Source organism: Hoplias malabaricus, chromosome 2 (genome assembly GCF_029633855.1).
Source record: "Hoplias malabaricus isolate fHopMal1 chromosome 2, fHopMal1.hap1, whole genome shotgun sequence".
NCBI lineage: Eukaryota > Metazoa > Chordata > Actinopteri > Characiformes > Erythrinidae > Hoplias > Hoplias malabaricus.
This window is the reverse complement of record NC_089801.1, coordinates 47,139,326-47,151,890: the sequence shown is the minus strand read 5'-3', so window position 1 is coordinate 47,151,890 and position 12,565 is coordinate 47,139,326. Positions and strand designations below refer to the sequence as shown.

The 12,565-nt window shown below is 37.7% G+C and overlaps 1 protein-coding gene across 4 annotated transcripts in view; it reads right to left on the bottom strand.

Annotated features, from left to right (window-relative positions):
• dnah6 (dynein, axonemal, heavy chain 6) overlaps positions 1 to 12,565 on the bottom strand; it is a 162,699-nt gene that overhangs the window by 21,065 nt on the left and 129,069 nt on the right. For 3 of the 4 annotated variants that reach the window (XM_066659940.1, XM_066659942.1, XM_066659941.1), the window contains 7 exons: positions 11,879 to 12,112; positions 10,154 to 10,289; positions 7,876 to 8,048; positions 7,087 to 7,277; positions 5,184 to 5,344; positions 4,502 to 4,590; positions 2,541 to 2,687 (listed from right to left, as the gene is read on the bottom strand). In XM_066659940.1, coding sequence (XP_066516037.1) covers positions 2,541 to 2,687; positions 4,502 to 4,590; positions 5,184 to 5,344; positions 7,087 to 7,277; positions 7,876 to 8,048; positions 10,154 to 10,289; positions 11,879 to 12,112 — 1,131 coding nt within the window. The remainder of the gene's footprint in view (positions 1 to 2,540; positions 2,688 to 4,501; positions 4,591 to 5,183; positions 5,345 to 7,086; positions 7,278 to 7,875; positions 8,049 to 10,153; positions 10,290 to 11,878; positions 12,113 to 12,565) is intronic. The other variant, XM_066659943.1, reaches the window with a different exon arrangement.

Genomic DNA, 12,565 nt, shown 5'->3' with positions numbered 1-12,565 from the left:
ATTAATGCTTTAATGCTTAATTAAAATTTGTTTTATTATTATTACATTACTTGAATAGAATAAAACATAAAAAATAAGATAGATATGAAATCAGTAATGAATGCACCAGTGAGTTCATTAATTTAAGGAAACGTAGACGAACTACTACTACTGTTTGTTTTCATTCAGAAGTGCCGCATCATTTAGGGTATGTTTGAGTATGAAATACAAACCGGAATCCAAAAAAGTTGGGACACTAAATAAATTGTGAATAAAACCTGAATGCAATGATGTGGAGGTGTCAACATCTAATATTATATTCAGAATAGAACACAAATCACAGATCAAAAGTTTAAACTGAGAGAATGTATCATTTTAAGGGGAAAATATGTTGTTTCAAAATTTCATGGCATCAACAAATCCCAAAAAAGTTGGGACAAGGCCATTTTTTACCACTGTGTGGCATCCCCCTTCTTCTTACAACACTCAACAGATGTCTGGGGACAGAGGAGACCAGTTTCTCAAGTTTAGAAATAGGAATGCTCTCCCATTCATGTCTAATACATGCCTCTAACTGTTCAATCGTCTTGGGCCTTCTTTGTTGCACCTTCCTCTTTATGATGCGCCAAATGTTCTCTATAGGTGAAAGATCTAGACTGCAGGCTGGCCATTTCAGTACCCGGATCCTTCTCTTACGTAGCCATGATGTTGTGATTGCTGCAGAATGTGGTTTGGCATTATCTTGTTCAAAAAAGCAGGGTCTTCCCTGAAAGAGATGACATCTAGATGGGAGCATATGTTGTTCTAGAACCTGAACATAGTTCTCTGCATTAATGGTGCCTTTCCAGACATGCAAGCTGCCCATGCCACAAGCACTCATGCAACCCCATACCATCAGTGATGCAGGATTCTGAACGGAGCGTTGATAATAACTTGGGTTATCCTTGTCTTCTCTGGTCCGGATGACATGGCGTCCCAGTGTTCCATAAAGAACTTCAAATTGTGACTCATCTGACCACACAACAGTCTTCCATTTTGCCACACTCTATTTTAAAAGCCCCCTGGCCCAGTGCAAACGTCTGAGCTTGTGGAGCTTGCTTAGAAATTCCTCTTTGCACTGTAGATTTTCAGCTGGCAACGGCGGATGGCACGGTGGATTGTGTTCACTGACAATGCTTTCTGAAAGAATTCCTGAGCCCATTCTGTTATTTCCTTGACAGTGGTATTCCTGTTTGAGGTGCAGTGACGTTTAAGGGCCCGGAGATCACAAGCATCCAGTAGAGTTTTACGGCCTTGACCCTTACGCACAACAATTGTTCCAGATTCTCTGAATTTTTTGATGATTTTATGCATGGTTGATGATGATAACTTAAACGTCTTTGCTATTTTACACTGGGTAACACCATTCTGGTATTGCTGCTGTATCTTTCTGCACAACAGTGGTGGAATTGGCGATCCTCTTAACATCTTGGCTTCACAGAGCCACTGACACTCTGAGAAGTTCTTTTTATACCCAATCATGTTGTCACTTGACCTATTTAGTGTTAATTGGTCTTCCAGCTGTTCCGTTATATGCTCAATTTCCAGCCACTTATTGCTACTTGTCCCAACTTTTTGGGGATTTGTTGACACTGTGAAATTTTGAATCAACATATTTTTCCTTTAAAATGTTACATTTACTCAGATTAAACTTTTGATCTGTCATCTATGTTCTATTACGAATAAAATATTGACATTTGCCATCTCCACATCATTGCATTCAGTTCTTATTCACAATTTGTTTAATGTCCCAACTTTTTTGGAATTCGGTTTGTATGACTGTAGCGTGTTCTTGGCTAAAGACTTGCCTGTAAGTTTTCATTCTGTTTGAATTACAGAAACTCATATGTAACTCTAGTCATTTAGTTTTGTAGCTCTTTCCGTCTTTGTTTACTTTCATGCAGTTAGTGGGCTCCTGAATTTAGAGTCAGTACCAACTTAAGTAATTTGTAACTTAATCAATATTATCCACCCATCGAGGATAAATAGAGCAACATCCTCAACACTTTTCAATGTTCTGAGGCCTCTCCACCATCCAAATCCCTTCGGATGGCGTTACATGTGATGTTAAAGTTTGCCGAGCTCTGAGCTGTCCTGCTGAGCTTGTGATCAGCTGTTCACATGCAGCTCTGACCAACGCCCATGGTGTAGTTGCCAAACACAGCCCCAGAAAAACACACAAAAAACAGAGCATGTTCCTGTTTTATCTCCTAGTATTTATTCATATGAAATGTTGAAAATGACCCCGTGCAGTTCGATAACCCTGTATTTGAGGCTTGACCTCTTTCCTGCGGTACTGAACCTCAACACGCCCATGGACGATGTCACGGTTCACGCTGAAAAACCAACACTACTTTGATTTTATTTGTGAACTAACTAAAAGTGTTTTTTGATTAAAATTACAAACATTGCCTTTAATGTATTCTTAAGTCAAATTAAATTAATTAAAAGCATGTATAATTAATACCTTATATTATAAAATTAAAAAAGAAAAATAAATATATAATAAAATAAATTGGGACCTGTACGATGGCATGGAAGAAGCAAACTCCGAATACGATCTTCCTCCACATTCTGCCAAGAATGTGTTCCTGGAAGAAGCTGCTGCTGATCTCAATGAAGGCTCTGCGTATGTTAGCTCGAAGACCCTTCGGAGGCTCATTAGTCACCTGCATATATATCAGCCCAACCTCAATACTGAACATCATTTATGGAAATATATAGAGGAGGGGTGTTCAATAAGTTCTCTGTATGGATACAATCTACTAATCCTGCAGGGTTCTAGGAAGTGACATTTTTTTTTACCTGTTCCCAAATTTGAAGAAAGATCTCAGTGGAAATTGATCCTCCTGATGGCAGTGATCTGATTTTTAGAAAGACGAAATGTTTTTAGGGAAAAAAAGAGCTAATTGTTGGATCTAACTAGTGTATGGTCATTATGGGTGATTACATACAAAAAAAAAAAAAGTAAATAGTTTTACTTCAAAGCTATGAGAACATATTGAACACCCTTTGTACTGTCAAATATTAAAAACACCACCACTGATGTGGCTATATCAGTAACAAAAAGAGCTATGAAAGAATCAATGAGTAGCAAACTGACAAAAGCAACAGCCAATGTAGAAAAGCTTCAGTTCTCCTGACATGAAAGTGTGTACATGTAACAAAGGTAATTAACTATTACAATTACAAAGTAATAAAATTAACCCCAATAAAGTTCTATAAAAGAAGTATATATATATATATATATATATATATATATATATATATATATTATTATTATTTTTTTTTAATAATATTACAGATTACATATATTAGAAGAGTGAATATTACACTCTTCTATGGTTGGTTCCATTCATATAGAGACCCCAAAGTGAAAAAACAAGGAAGTGGGCCACTGAGGTTTTTCTGTATGTTTGAAGCAAAGTGTTCCAGCTCCAAGGCACAACAAAACAGATCATACACAGCTCTATTATTGGCTGCTCCACAAATTTACCATGAGCTTCCCCATCTCAGTCTTCACACACCTTCATCTGTTGCCACATACGGCACTGTGTAAAAGTTTAGGTGCCCCCTGGTCAAATGACATGCTTTTTTTGATATTCTAAGTGGGATAAGTACAGAAAACGCATGCAAGCACATGGTTTTTTTTTTTTTACGGAATTGACAGAAAATTTTCATATTTAAGACTGATCTCAGCAGAGGATGTGTTCTCCAACTTTTAAATACGAAAAAGAGAGAAAAATAAACATGACTGAGAAACGGGCAGACAGAGAGATGAAAAGAGTGAGAGGGGTGAGAGAGAAAGAGAAAGAAAGAGTGAGAGAGAGAGTGACAGAGAGATAGAGACTGGCATTTGAACATGAAAGGCTTCTTCCTGTGTGAAGTGCTATCATTCACCCTGCAGCACTGTGTGTTTGTGTGTGTGTGTGTGTGTGTGTGTGTCTGTGTGTGTGAGAAATATCAATACAGTTCACAGTGGATAATGAGTGAGAATAAATGTTCTCTCGCTCTCGCTCTCTCTCTCTCTCTCTCTCTCTCTCTCTCTCTCTCTCTCACACACACACACACACACACACACACACACACATGCTGTCAGATGTGAAGGTTTAGTTAGTGAGACATGTGTTTTCATTTGCTGTCATGGTGATGCCTAATAAATGTCAGTTTTTCTTTATAAACTGGAAAGAAATAGAAAAGGGCCCAGAAACAATAGCCAAAAGTATGTGGACATCAGGTAATCCAACATTTCTTCAAAAGTCAAGGAAATTAAAAGGGAGTATGTCCCCCTTTTGTGCAGTATCAGCCTCTGGTCTTCTAGCAAGTTTTCTTGCTAAATTTTGAAACAGACTTTGCTGGCAGTTAGCCATGAGCATATTTAGCTGTAATCCTGTTTGCTTGTGTGTGTGTGTGTGTGTGTGTGTGTGTGTGTGTGTGTGTGTGTGTGTGCGTCTGTGTGCGTGCAAATGTGTGTATGTATTACCTTGACTGAGTTCTGGAGTACAGTGACAGGAAACACATTGGTGGGCATTGAGCTGAGGAACAGCCTGAAGTTTTCATGTATAATGGTGTCTGAAAAAAAGCCAAACAATCACAATTCAGCCCAGAAAAAACAAGCAATCAGCTGTCAGCACAGCAAAAAAAAAAATTATGTGTCAGGGGACAGTCTTGCACTCGTTCATACACACACACACACACACACACACACAATGTACAGAAGGAAAAGATAGATTACTATGTGTAATTGTAAAACTACAAAGTGCTTCTATATGGAACATGGAGCTGATAAAATACACATATCCAGGGTTTATGCAGTGTATATTTTTCAGTCAAAATATTTGTCTCAAATAAAAAACACAAAAATCTTTTATAACATACTCATTCACTGTTAGTGACTACTCCAAAAGTGGGTGCTCTTGTGTTACGCATCAATTACACTTGTTTAATTATAATTTAATTTATTTTAAACATGTTATAACATTGATTAATAACTTGGGTAAACAGGCTTTTGGAAGCTGTCCCTAATCAGAATTAGTCTTGAATTTTTGAAGATTAAATCTAAACTTTTTAAAGAGTGAATATAAAACTTCTGAAGATTCCTTCTAAACTTGCTAAGGTGATTGTGAGCATCTTAATGGTTGTCTATGTGCATGAGAAATCCAGACCAGGCTCAGCAAAGCTCTTGATGATTTCCTCCATGGACAGCATCCAGGACACAGCCAGATGACAGTTCTGCAGAAAGATCCAGTTCCCATTCTTCACAGCCTCCGCTATCATCTTTTCCGCTCTAGGACCCTGCCCCTGGCCCAGCGAGATAGACTCAACTCTGTACACACACACACACACACACACACACACCATAAACTCTGAGATATGAACCCGGCACACACTAGGGAAAAGACATATCCCAGAGAGATAGCAACAAAAATGATAACAACCAGCTAACCTTAGTGTGTCCAGACCAATTTTGGAGTGAAGACCACAGTGGGGACAGCTACAATAATGGGAGTGTCCAAATATGATTGTGTAATTAAAATCATTTTAGAAAGTTAAAGAGCAAAAACATCTTCCACACCGAATAAGAAAGTACATCAATTATGTAAATATTTGGAAGCATTTCACTTGAATCAACAGACACCAGGTAATATATATGGACCCATTTTACTCTCTTTGTTAACATTATTACACAGTACATTTATGCCATCACTCACCGTCAGAGCAATATCTTCTGCATCTAATTTTTATTTCTTGGAATATTGGAAAATACCAATGCTCTTTTATATTGTGTGAGGATTTTGTGAAGCATGGACACACAATTCAAAATGGCATAGGAAAAACGGAACCTTATTTTTTCTTCACCCAAAGATATCCCATTTTGGAGATACGAGATTTTGTGGTAAACTAGAATTTGTGAGGATAAATAATAAATAAACTTTAAAGTCAGTGGTTTAAATGACAGAATTTAATCCGGATACAAGAAATAGCAATAGAAATCCACCAAGGACGTGCTAGTCCTATGTAACTTCAAATAACAACATTAGCTGTAACTTTTAGTTGTGTCCAAAATGATGAACATAATTTTGGGGGATGTAGTGGATGCAAGACATTTAAAATGTAAGCAAGAATATGAGTGACATTTTTATATATATATTCTGCACAGGCTACATTTATATTTCTTTTAATATGCAAAATTCTGTTTAATTAGTAATTCAGTATAAATCAGTAAATACATTTTAATTTTAGTAATCTGAACTGAGGCTGTGCTCCGGTTTCCTCCCACAGTCCAAATACATACAAAGTGTCCGTAGGTGTCAGTGTGTGAGTGAATGTGTGTGTGTGTGTGTGTGTGTGTGTGTGTGTGTGTCTGTGTTGCCCTGTGAAGGACTGGCGCCCCCTCCAGGGTGTATTCCCGCCATGCGCCCAATAATTCCAGGTAGGCTCTGGACCGGCTGAACTGGATAAGCAGTTACAGATAATGAATGAATGAATGAATGAATGTACTGAGGCTTTTGTGCACAACAATTTATGTTCTACAAAAGCAGAAATAAAAATCAATATTCTGAATGAATTCTGGAATTGTGTGCTGAATTGTCATCATTACAGGACATAGTTTCAAAAGCCATACATTTAAAAAGCTGTGTATTACAGTCCGGTTCATATCTGTATCCACATAGTATAAGCTGCCCATGTTTTTAGCAGCAGTGTTTCTTTATGTCTGGAACGTGTTCTGAATAATGAATGGTCATTGTGTGGTAGTTCATGTACAAGTCCACACTATAGTAGTGTGTGGCTTTAATATTTTATGCATTTAGTAATGTGATTGTGTAGAAAGAGAGAATGGAAGTCTTCTATACTTTTATAGATCTCTCATAGAGTTCATTAGGAGCTCTAGGGCTAGATACTTGCCATGAGGTCAATGTGTGTGTCTGTGTGTTTCTGTTTGTCTGTACACTCTAACAGTAATTCTCTCATGGAATCCCAAATATTATTTAATGTGGTGGTTTTCAATTTTTTTTATTGTTTTGGTCATATAGAGTTGAAAATGTATGTGTGTGAGAGTGTACTTGCCTCTCCAGATACCCTTTCTCCTTAGCAAATCTTTGGAAAGCTCCCATGGGGTCAGAACCAGTGCTAAGGATGAAGACCAGTGGAGTGGAGGGGGACATGTCTGCATACAAGGTTGCCAGATCCACTGGAGGATTTTCTACAAACTGCTTCCCCAGACTCTCTATCACAAACTCTGTCAATGCAAACACAACCTGGAAACAAAAAGGAATATGTGTATTATAAATATACTGACGGCTTTGATAGTAACTGTCAGATTTGATATTAAAATGATCTGAAATAATTTCCAGTTTCAAGACGACCACGTTAATCTTTCATCAGTTTCATCTGTCTAGAGAATACTCTCTGAAAATTATTTTCATATCTATTTACAAAGATTTGCCTTTTTGTTTCCCAGACTTGGAGCTTTTGTACTGCCATGAACTCACAAATCAAACATATAAAACCTTGCACATGCACAAACACTCACCTAATAGTGCACTGCCATTTCTGCATGGATGCACATATACTGCTCCACACATGAAAATAGCTACAGCTTAATAATAAAAGACATTACACTTGGCACCTTGCATAGCTGCATGGAGTTTATGTACAGAAAACTAAGCAGTTTCTATTATATAAAAGAAAAACAGAAGGAGGGCTACAGTCTGTAATTGAAGAACTACAAAGTCTCCGTGTACAGTCAGTGGAGCTGATAAAATGGACAGATGAGTGTAGATACAAGGTAGGTTTTCCAAATCCAGTAATCATTCAGAGTAAATATGAAAGAGTCAGAAATGTATTTTCCTTTACCTTCTCCTCACTAAAGCTCTTAATAAAGATGAGTTTCTGGAAGGCTCCAAGATGCTCGTTCCAGTGACCTCTGACCTCTGGTTGCTGCTCAGAGGGTATGTCCTCAGAGTAAGGGGGTATGTCTTTTGCATAGCCTTCCCACTGCTCCGGATTCACAGTCATCTCCAAACGGCCTACAGAGAGAGAGAGAGAGAGAGAAAGAGTGAGAAAGAGAGAGAGAGAATCAAACATCTTTCTTAACACCACATGAAAACAGCAGATATACCTTTCACTGTAGGAATATTTCATATCTAAATTGTATGGTGCTCCCTCTCCTCATTCTTTACATGTTGCTTGCCAATGCAAATGTCTGTAGGCTGATTTAAAGGGGGCATATTATGAAAAAAAAATCACTTTATGATTGCATTAGCACAGAGGATCTGGAGCTGCTTTACTGGGCCTCCTTTTCATGGGTTGCAGTGACGTGATGTTTTTGATGAGGGCACCATATTGGGGAACGATTGTCTGGTTTCTGAGCACAGCACCGCAGTGGCGGTTCCTGCCAAATCTCTCAGTTGAGGCAATCATTGAGATAACTGCTTTAAGGTGATTTCTTCACTGGACAAATTAAGAGGTATCCATCTAGACAACTGGCACATTGCACTGTGCAAATTAATCAGGGATTAATTTTTTTGCCTCTACAGCGAATCAACAATCAACTGTGGTCATAAATAAATAAATTGTCACAGATATTTTGAAAAGAGACCAGCTTTATCACTACTCATAAAATTCTATACATTTTTCACTCTTCAGTTTTCAGATATTTTATTTTATGTGCAGGAGATCCAGAATAAATACAGAGCTGAAAAAAAATCTTATTTTAACACTGTGTCAATTCTCTCACAACACATCAGTGACTAACTTTTAGAATCATGTATGTATCTTATATGAAATCATCTAATGTGATTTTTATGTATAATGATTTATAATGATATTGATTTCATATAAGATTAAAAATAATATAAATTTATTTATATGAGCTGTTTGTGAAGACACCATTTGTTTATTGTGTTACAAAAAAAAAATAAGAAGCAGCTTGGATGCAGGAAGTTTGTTTCTTAATACAAGATATTCGGTGTTAAGCAGATACACTGGGCTGAGTTTACTTGAAGTGTGCACTGTGTAACTACTCTCCAGGAAAATCTATGTATCTTAATGGAACTCTGTATCGGCAGATACTCAACACTAAAAGATGGGGCAAAAAAAACTTGATCGGGACATTGCTAGGATAGATGTATGTCCTGTACTTATTCTCATATGCACATTTTTAGTAGCTGCTTGTTTGCTTGTGATTTTTCTGTTTTATGTCTACTCTGTCAATGCTTAATTTACTATTCATATTTTTATACTATTTAATTTATATTTATATTTATATACATTTAATATCTAATTTTCTGGTCAAGACTTGCACCGAAAGAAATTCCTTGTACAACAGATACTTGGAGAATAAAAGATTCTAATTCTGAAAACAAATCGGAGACTCTCCAATCACAGCGCAAAGACGGAGTAAAACCAACATAACGAGTACAGGGAAATAAGTGTATTGAATATATACGGTAAAAACGAGAACGGAGAAGAACGTCTGGCCTCCTAATTATCCCCAACTTCAACTGCTGTAGACATTCTCTCTCATCTCATCTCTACCTAACACCTGATGTGTGGTGAGTTTGCTGGCATCGATTGGCTTTTGTCGCATCATCCAGGTAGATGTTGCACACTGTTGGTTGTTAAGGAGACTCCCTACTGTCCCAAACTATGGTCATTATAATTATCATCGAGAAAAACTACCAAGCATATGGCTAAAAAAACGTGTTTCTGCTCCATATGCCTCATTCTGGGCACCTCACATATGGATTAAATTGAGGCTTATTCTCAATTCTCAACAGAAAGTTATACTGGCTTTATCAGGTGGGAGTACAGTGCTGTTTTATTTGATCATTGCTGTATTTTGAGCCCAGGCAATTGTGGTAACTTGTTCAAAAAATGGCATACTGTGTCCCTTTTAACAAAATTAGCAGAATCACTGTTCTACTACAAGGGTGTTAAGCTGCGACAACATGCAGTGGCTGTCTTTCTGAACTCAACTTAGATTATGTTCACTATTCTGATCACAGGACCACTGTTTCCTTTTCCTATGATCACTGAACCTGACATAGATGACCATGATAAAACACTACATAAACTGATTCAGGAAATAAAATGAAGCCTATATTACTGTATAGAAAAAGTTATAATATACCCAGTTGCACAGTTATTGGTGTGGATAAAATCTCTTTCTTGATTCCTTTGAAGCAGGGAAGTTGTTTCTCTAGATCACAACATGTCCGCCAAAGAAAATCAGATAACCAAGGAACACTTGGCTTCTCCAACAACTCCTAGAGGGAGAGAGAGAGAGAGAGAGAGAGAGAGAGAGAGAGAGAGAGCAATGCTATGAGGATATAACGTTGTTATCATGATAAATATGTCAAACTAGGCTTTTCAAATTATATCTTGGGTGGCAACATTCACAGGAAACAGCTACAGGGTGAACACTGTGAGCAAGCCACACAAAGAGAACATCATATTCAAAAGGAAAATCCCACACTGCAGCTGTGAGGTGATGCAATTTACGTGCTTCAAAATAATAAAGCTGCAGTAGTGAGGCCTTCCAAAAATAAAGTATGAATATTTTATTTAGGATAAAGTCAAAATAAAAAAAATCAAGATATTCTCACTTTATCTCTTAGCATTTAAATATTCGCAACAATAAATTTAGTGCGGAGTCTTTTTCTCACTATCAGCGGAGCTAGAGGGTGGGTTTGTGTTGTGAGTGGACAACTGTTTGAATTCCAACTGATCTGCTGTTGTCACAACTATATCTGAACAAAGAATATTTTAAAAAATGTCAGCTGATTACAACTGCTGGTGCCTGTGTATATTTTACATTGTGGGTGCCGTGATTGAAAATATTTGAGAAACACTGCACTTGAGAATGGGCCACTACTGATTTGTTATCAATCATAAACTACACTCCAGCTCAGTACCAATGTTCCACAGCTCAGTCTTGGGGGCCGTATACCCCTTTAAAGATGTTAAGATGTAAATTATAAGCAGACCTTCCTGATTGTAGAATGTGATTAACATCTGGCTGTGAGAAAATGTTGACAATGGTAATTCTCACCAGAGAGTAGGAGAATATGACTTGATCAAGATGGGAATTTCCTCTTTAGTAGTAGAGGTGTGTGTGTGTGTGTGTGTGTGTGTGTGTGTGGTGTGTGTGTGTGAGAGAGAGAGAGAGAGAGAGAGATGGCTGTAATGATGTAATTTCTTCTCTGGCATGAATTTGAAGCAAAGAATTGGTGATGACTGTATCGCACTGAGCTTTAATACATGAACCAGTGAGAACAGACTGGGTCTCACATGCACACACACACACACACACATGGACACACACCCCAAAGATGTAATGGTCTTAATTGCCAACGAGCAGATTGCTATTTTAGCCTCATCCCCTAGGCCCTGTGTCTGTGTATGTTTGTGTGTGTGTGCATGTGTGCGAGCGTGCCAGGAATATATCACACTCTGTTTCCCCTCACATTGTGGGGATTTGTTTTACTTGTCGATACTCATGGAAGGTTAATAATAAGTCTCCACAAAATGAACAGAGGTCTATGTAATGTCCCCACAATTCACAGACATGGGATTGTGTGTGTGTTTGTCTGTCTGTGTGTTTATTGAATTGGGCCACCAATATCATGGAACAGCCAAGAATGAATATACCCTATTTATGCAGACAGATACAGTACCATACACTGATGAATTGTTTGCATTATCTCTTGAAAAACAGCAAAATTATTCACATAACCTTTTAAAACATTACATTTCCTATGATCTGCCTGTGGAATATGATCATTTTAAAGGACATTATTTAGGGCAATGTAACAAAACTATTGCTTGTTGGTAAGGTTCTAACACCCACACTGACCTTATCCATGCCCCCAGTTCCTCTGAGGAAGTAGAACCACTCTTGCTGGGTGATGTCTCCTCTCTGCATCATGATCTCTACACACAGCATGAAGCTGTAGATGCTCTTGTGCTGCTCAAAGAGACCCCGAGAGACATTGGTGTAGAAGCTGAGCAGTGTTTTGTCCAGAAGAACCTGCAGCCGGACCTGCAGGTCACTGTGCTGCTCTGCACCTTCAATTGTGCTGTTGAACAACTAAACAACACACGCACACACACGCATACACACAGAGAGAAAAGCATCAACATTTAAATATATTAGGAATTTCTTTGCAATATTCAATGTATCCATAAATGTAACCATAACTTCTTATTCAAATTTGCAATTCAACCTTAAGGAACACTTTCCCTTAAAGTTGCAGAGTGACTTTTGCTTTTTATGCATTGCTGCGCCCGGAGTAGCAACAACAGAGTCTTCGTTCTCCCTATTACAGCTCAGTGGAGCATCAAAATGATTTTAAAGTATAAATATTGCCTAGTGTTCCTTTAAATAATGCAGATATTAGTGTACCAGGAGCAAAATCAGCAAAAGCCAATTAAGGTGGAATAGAAAATGTAAAGTAGAAGCTTGCAAATAATAAGTCAGGTTTAGCTTAGAGTAGCTATGACACTTGAGGTGTGATTTCTGAATTATCAGTGAAATATTTTG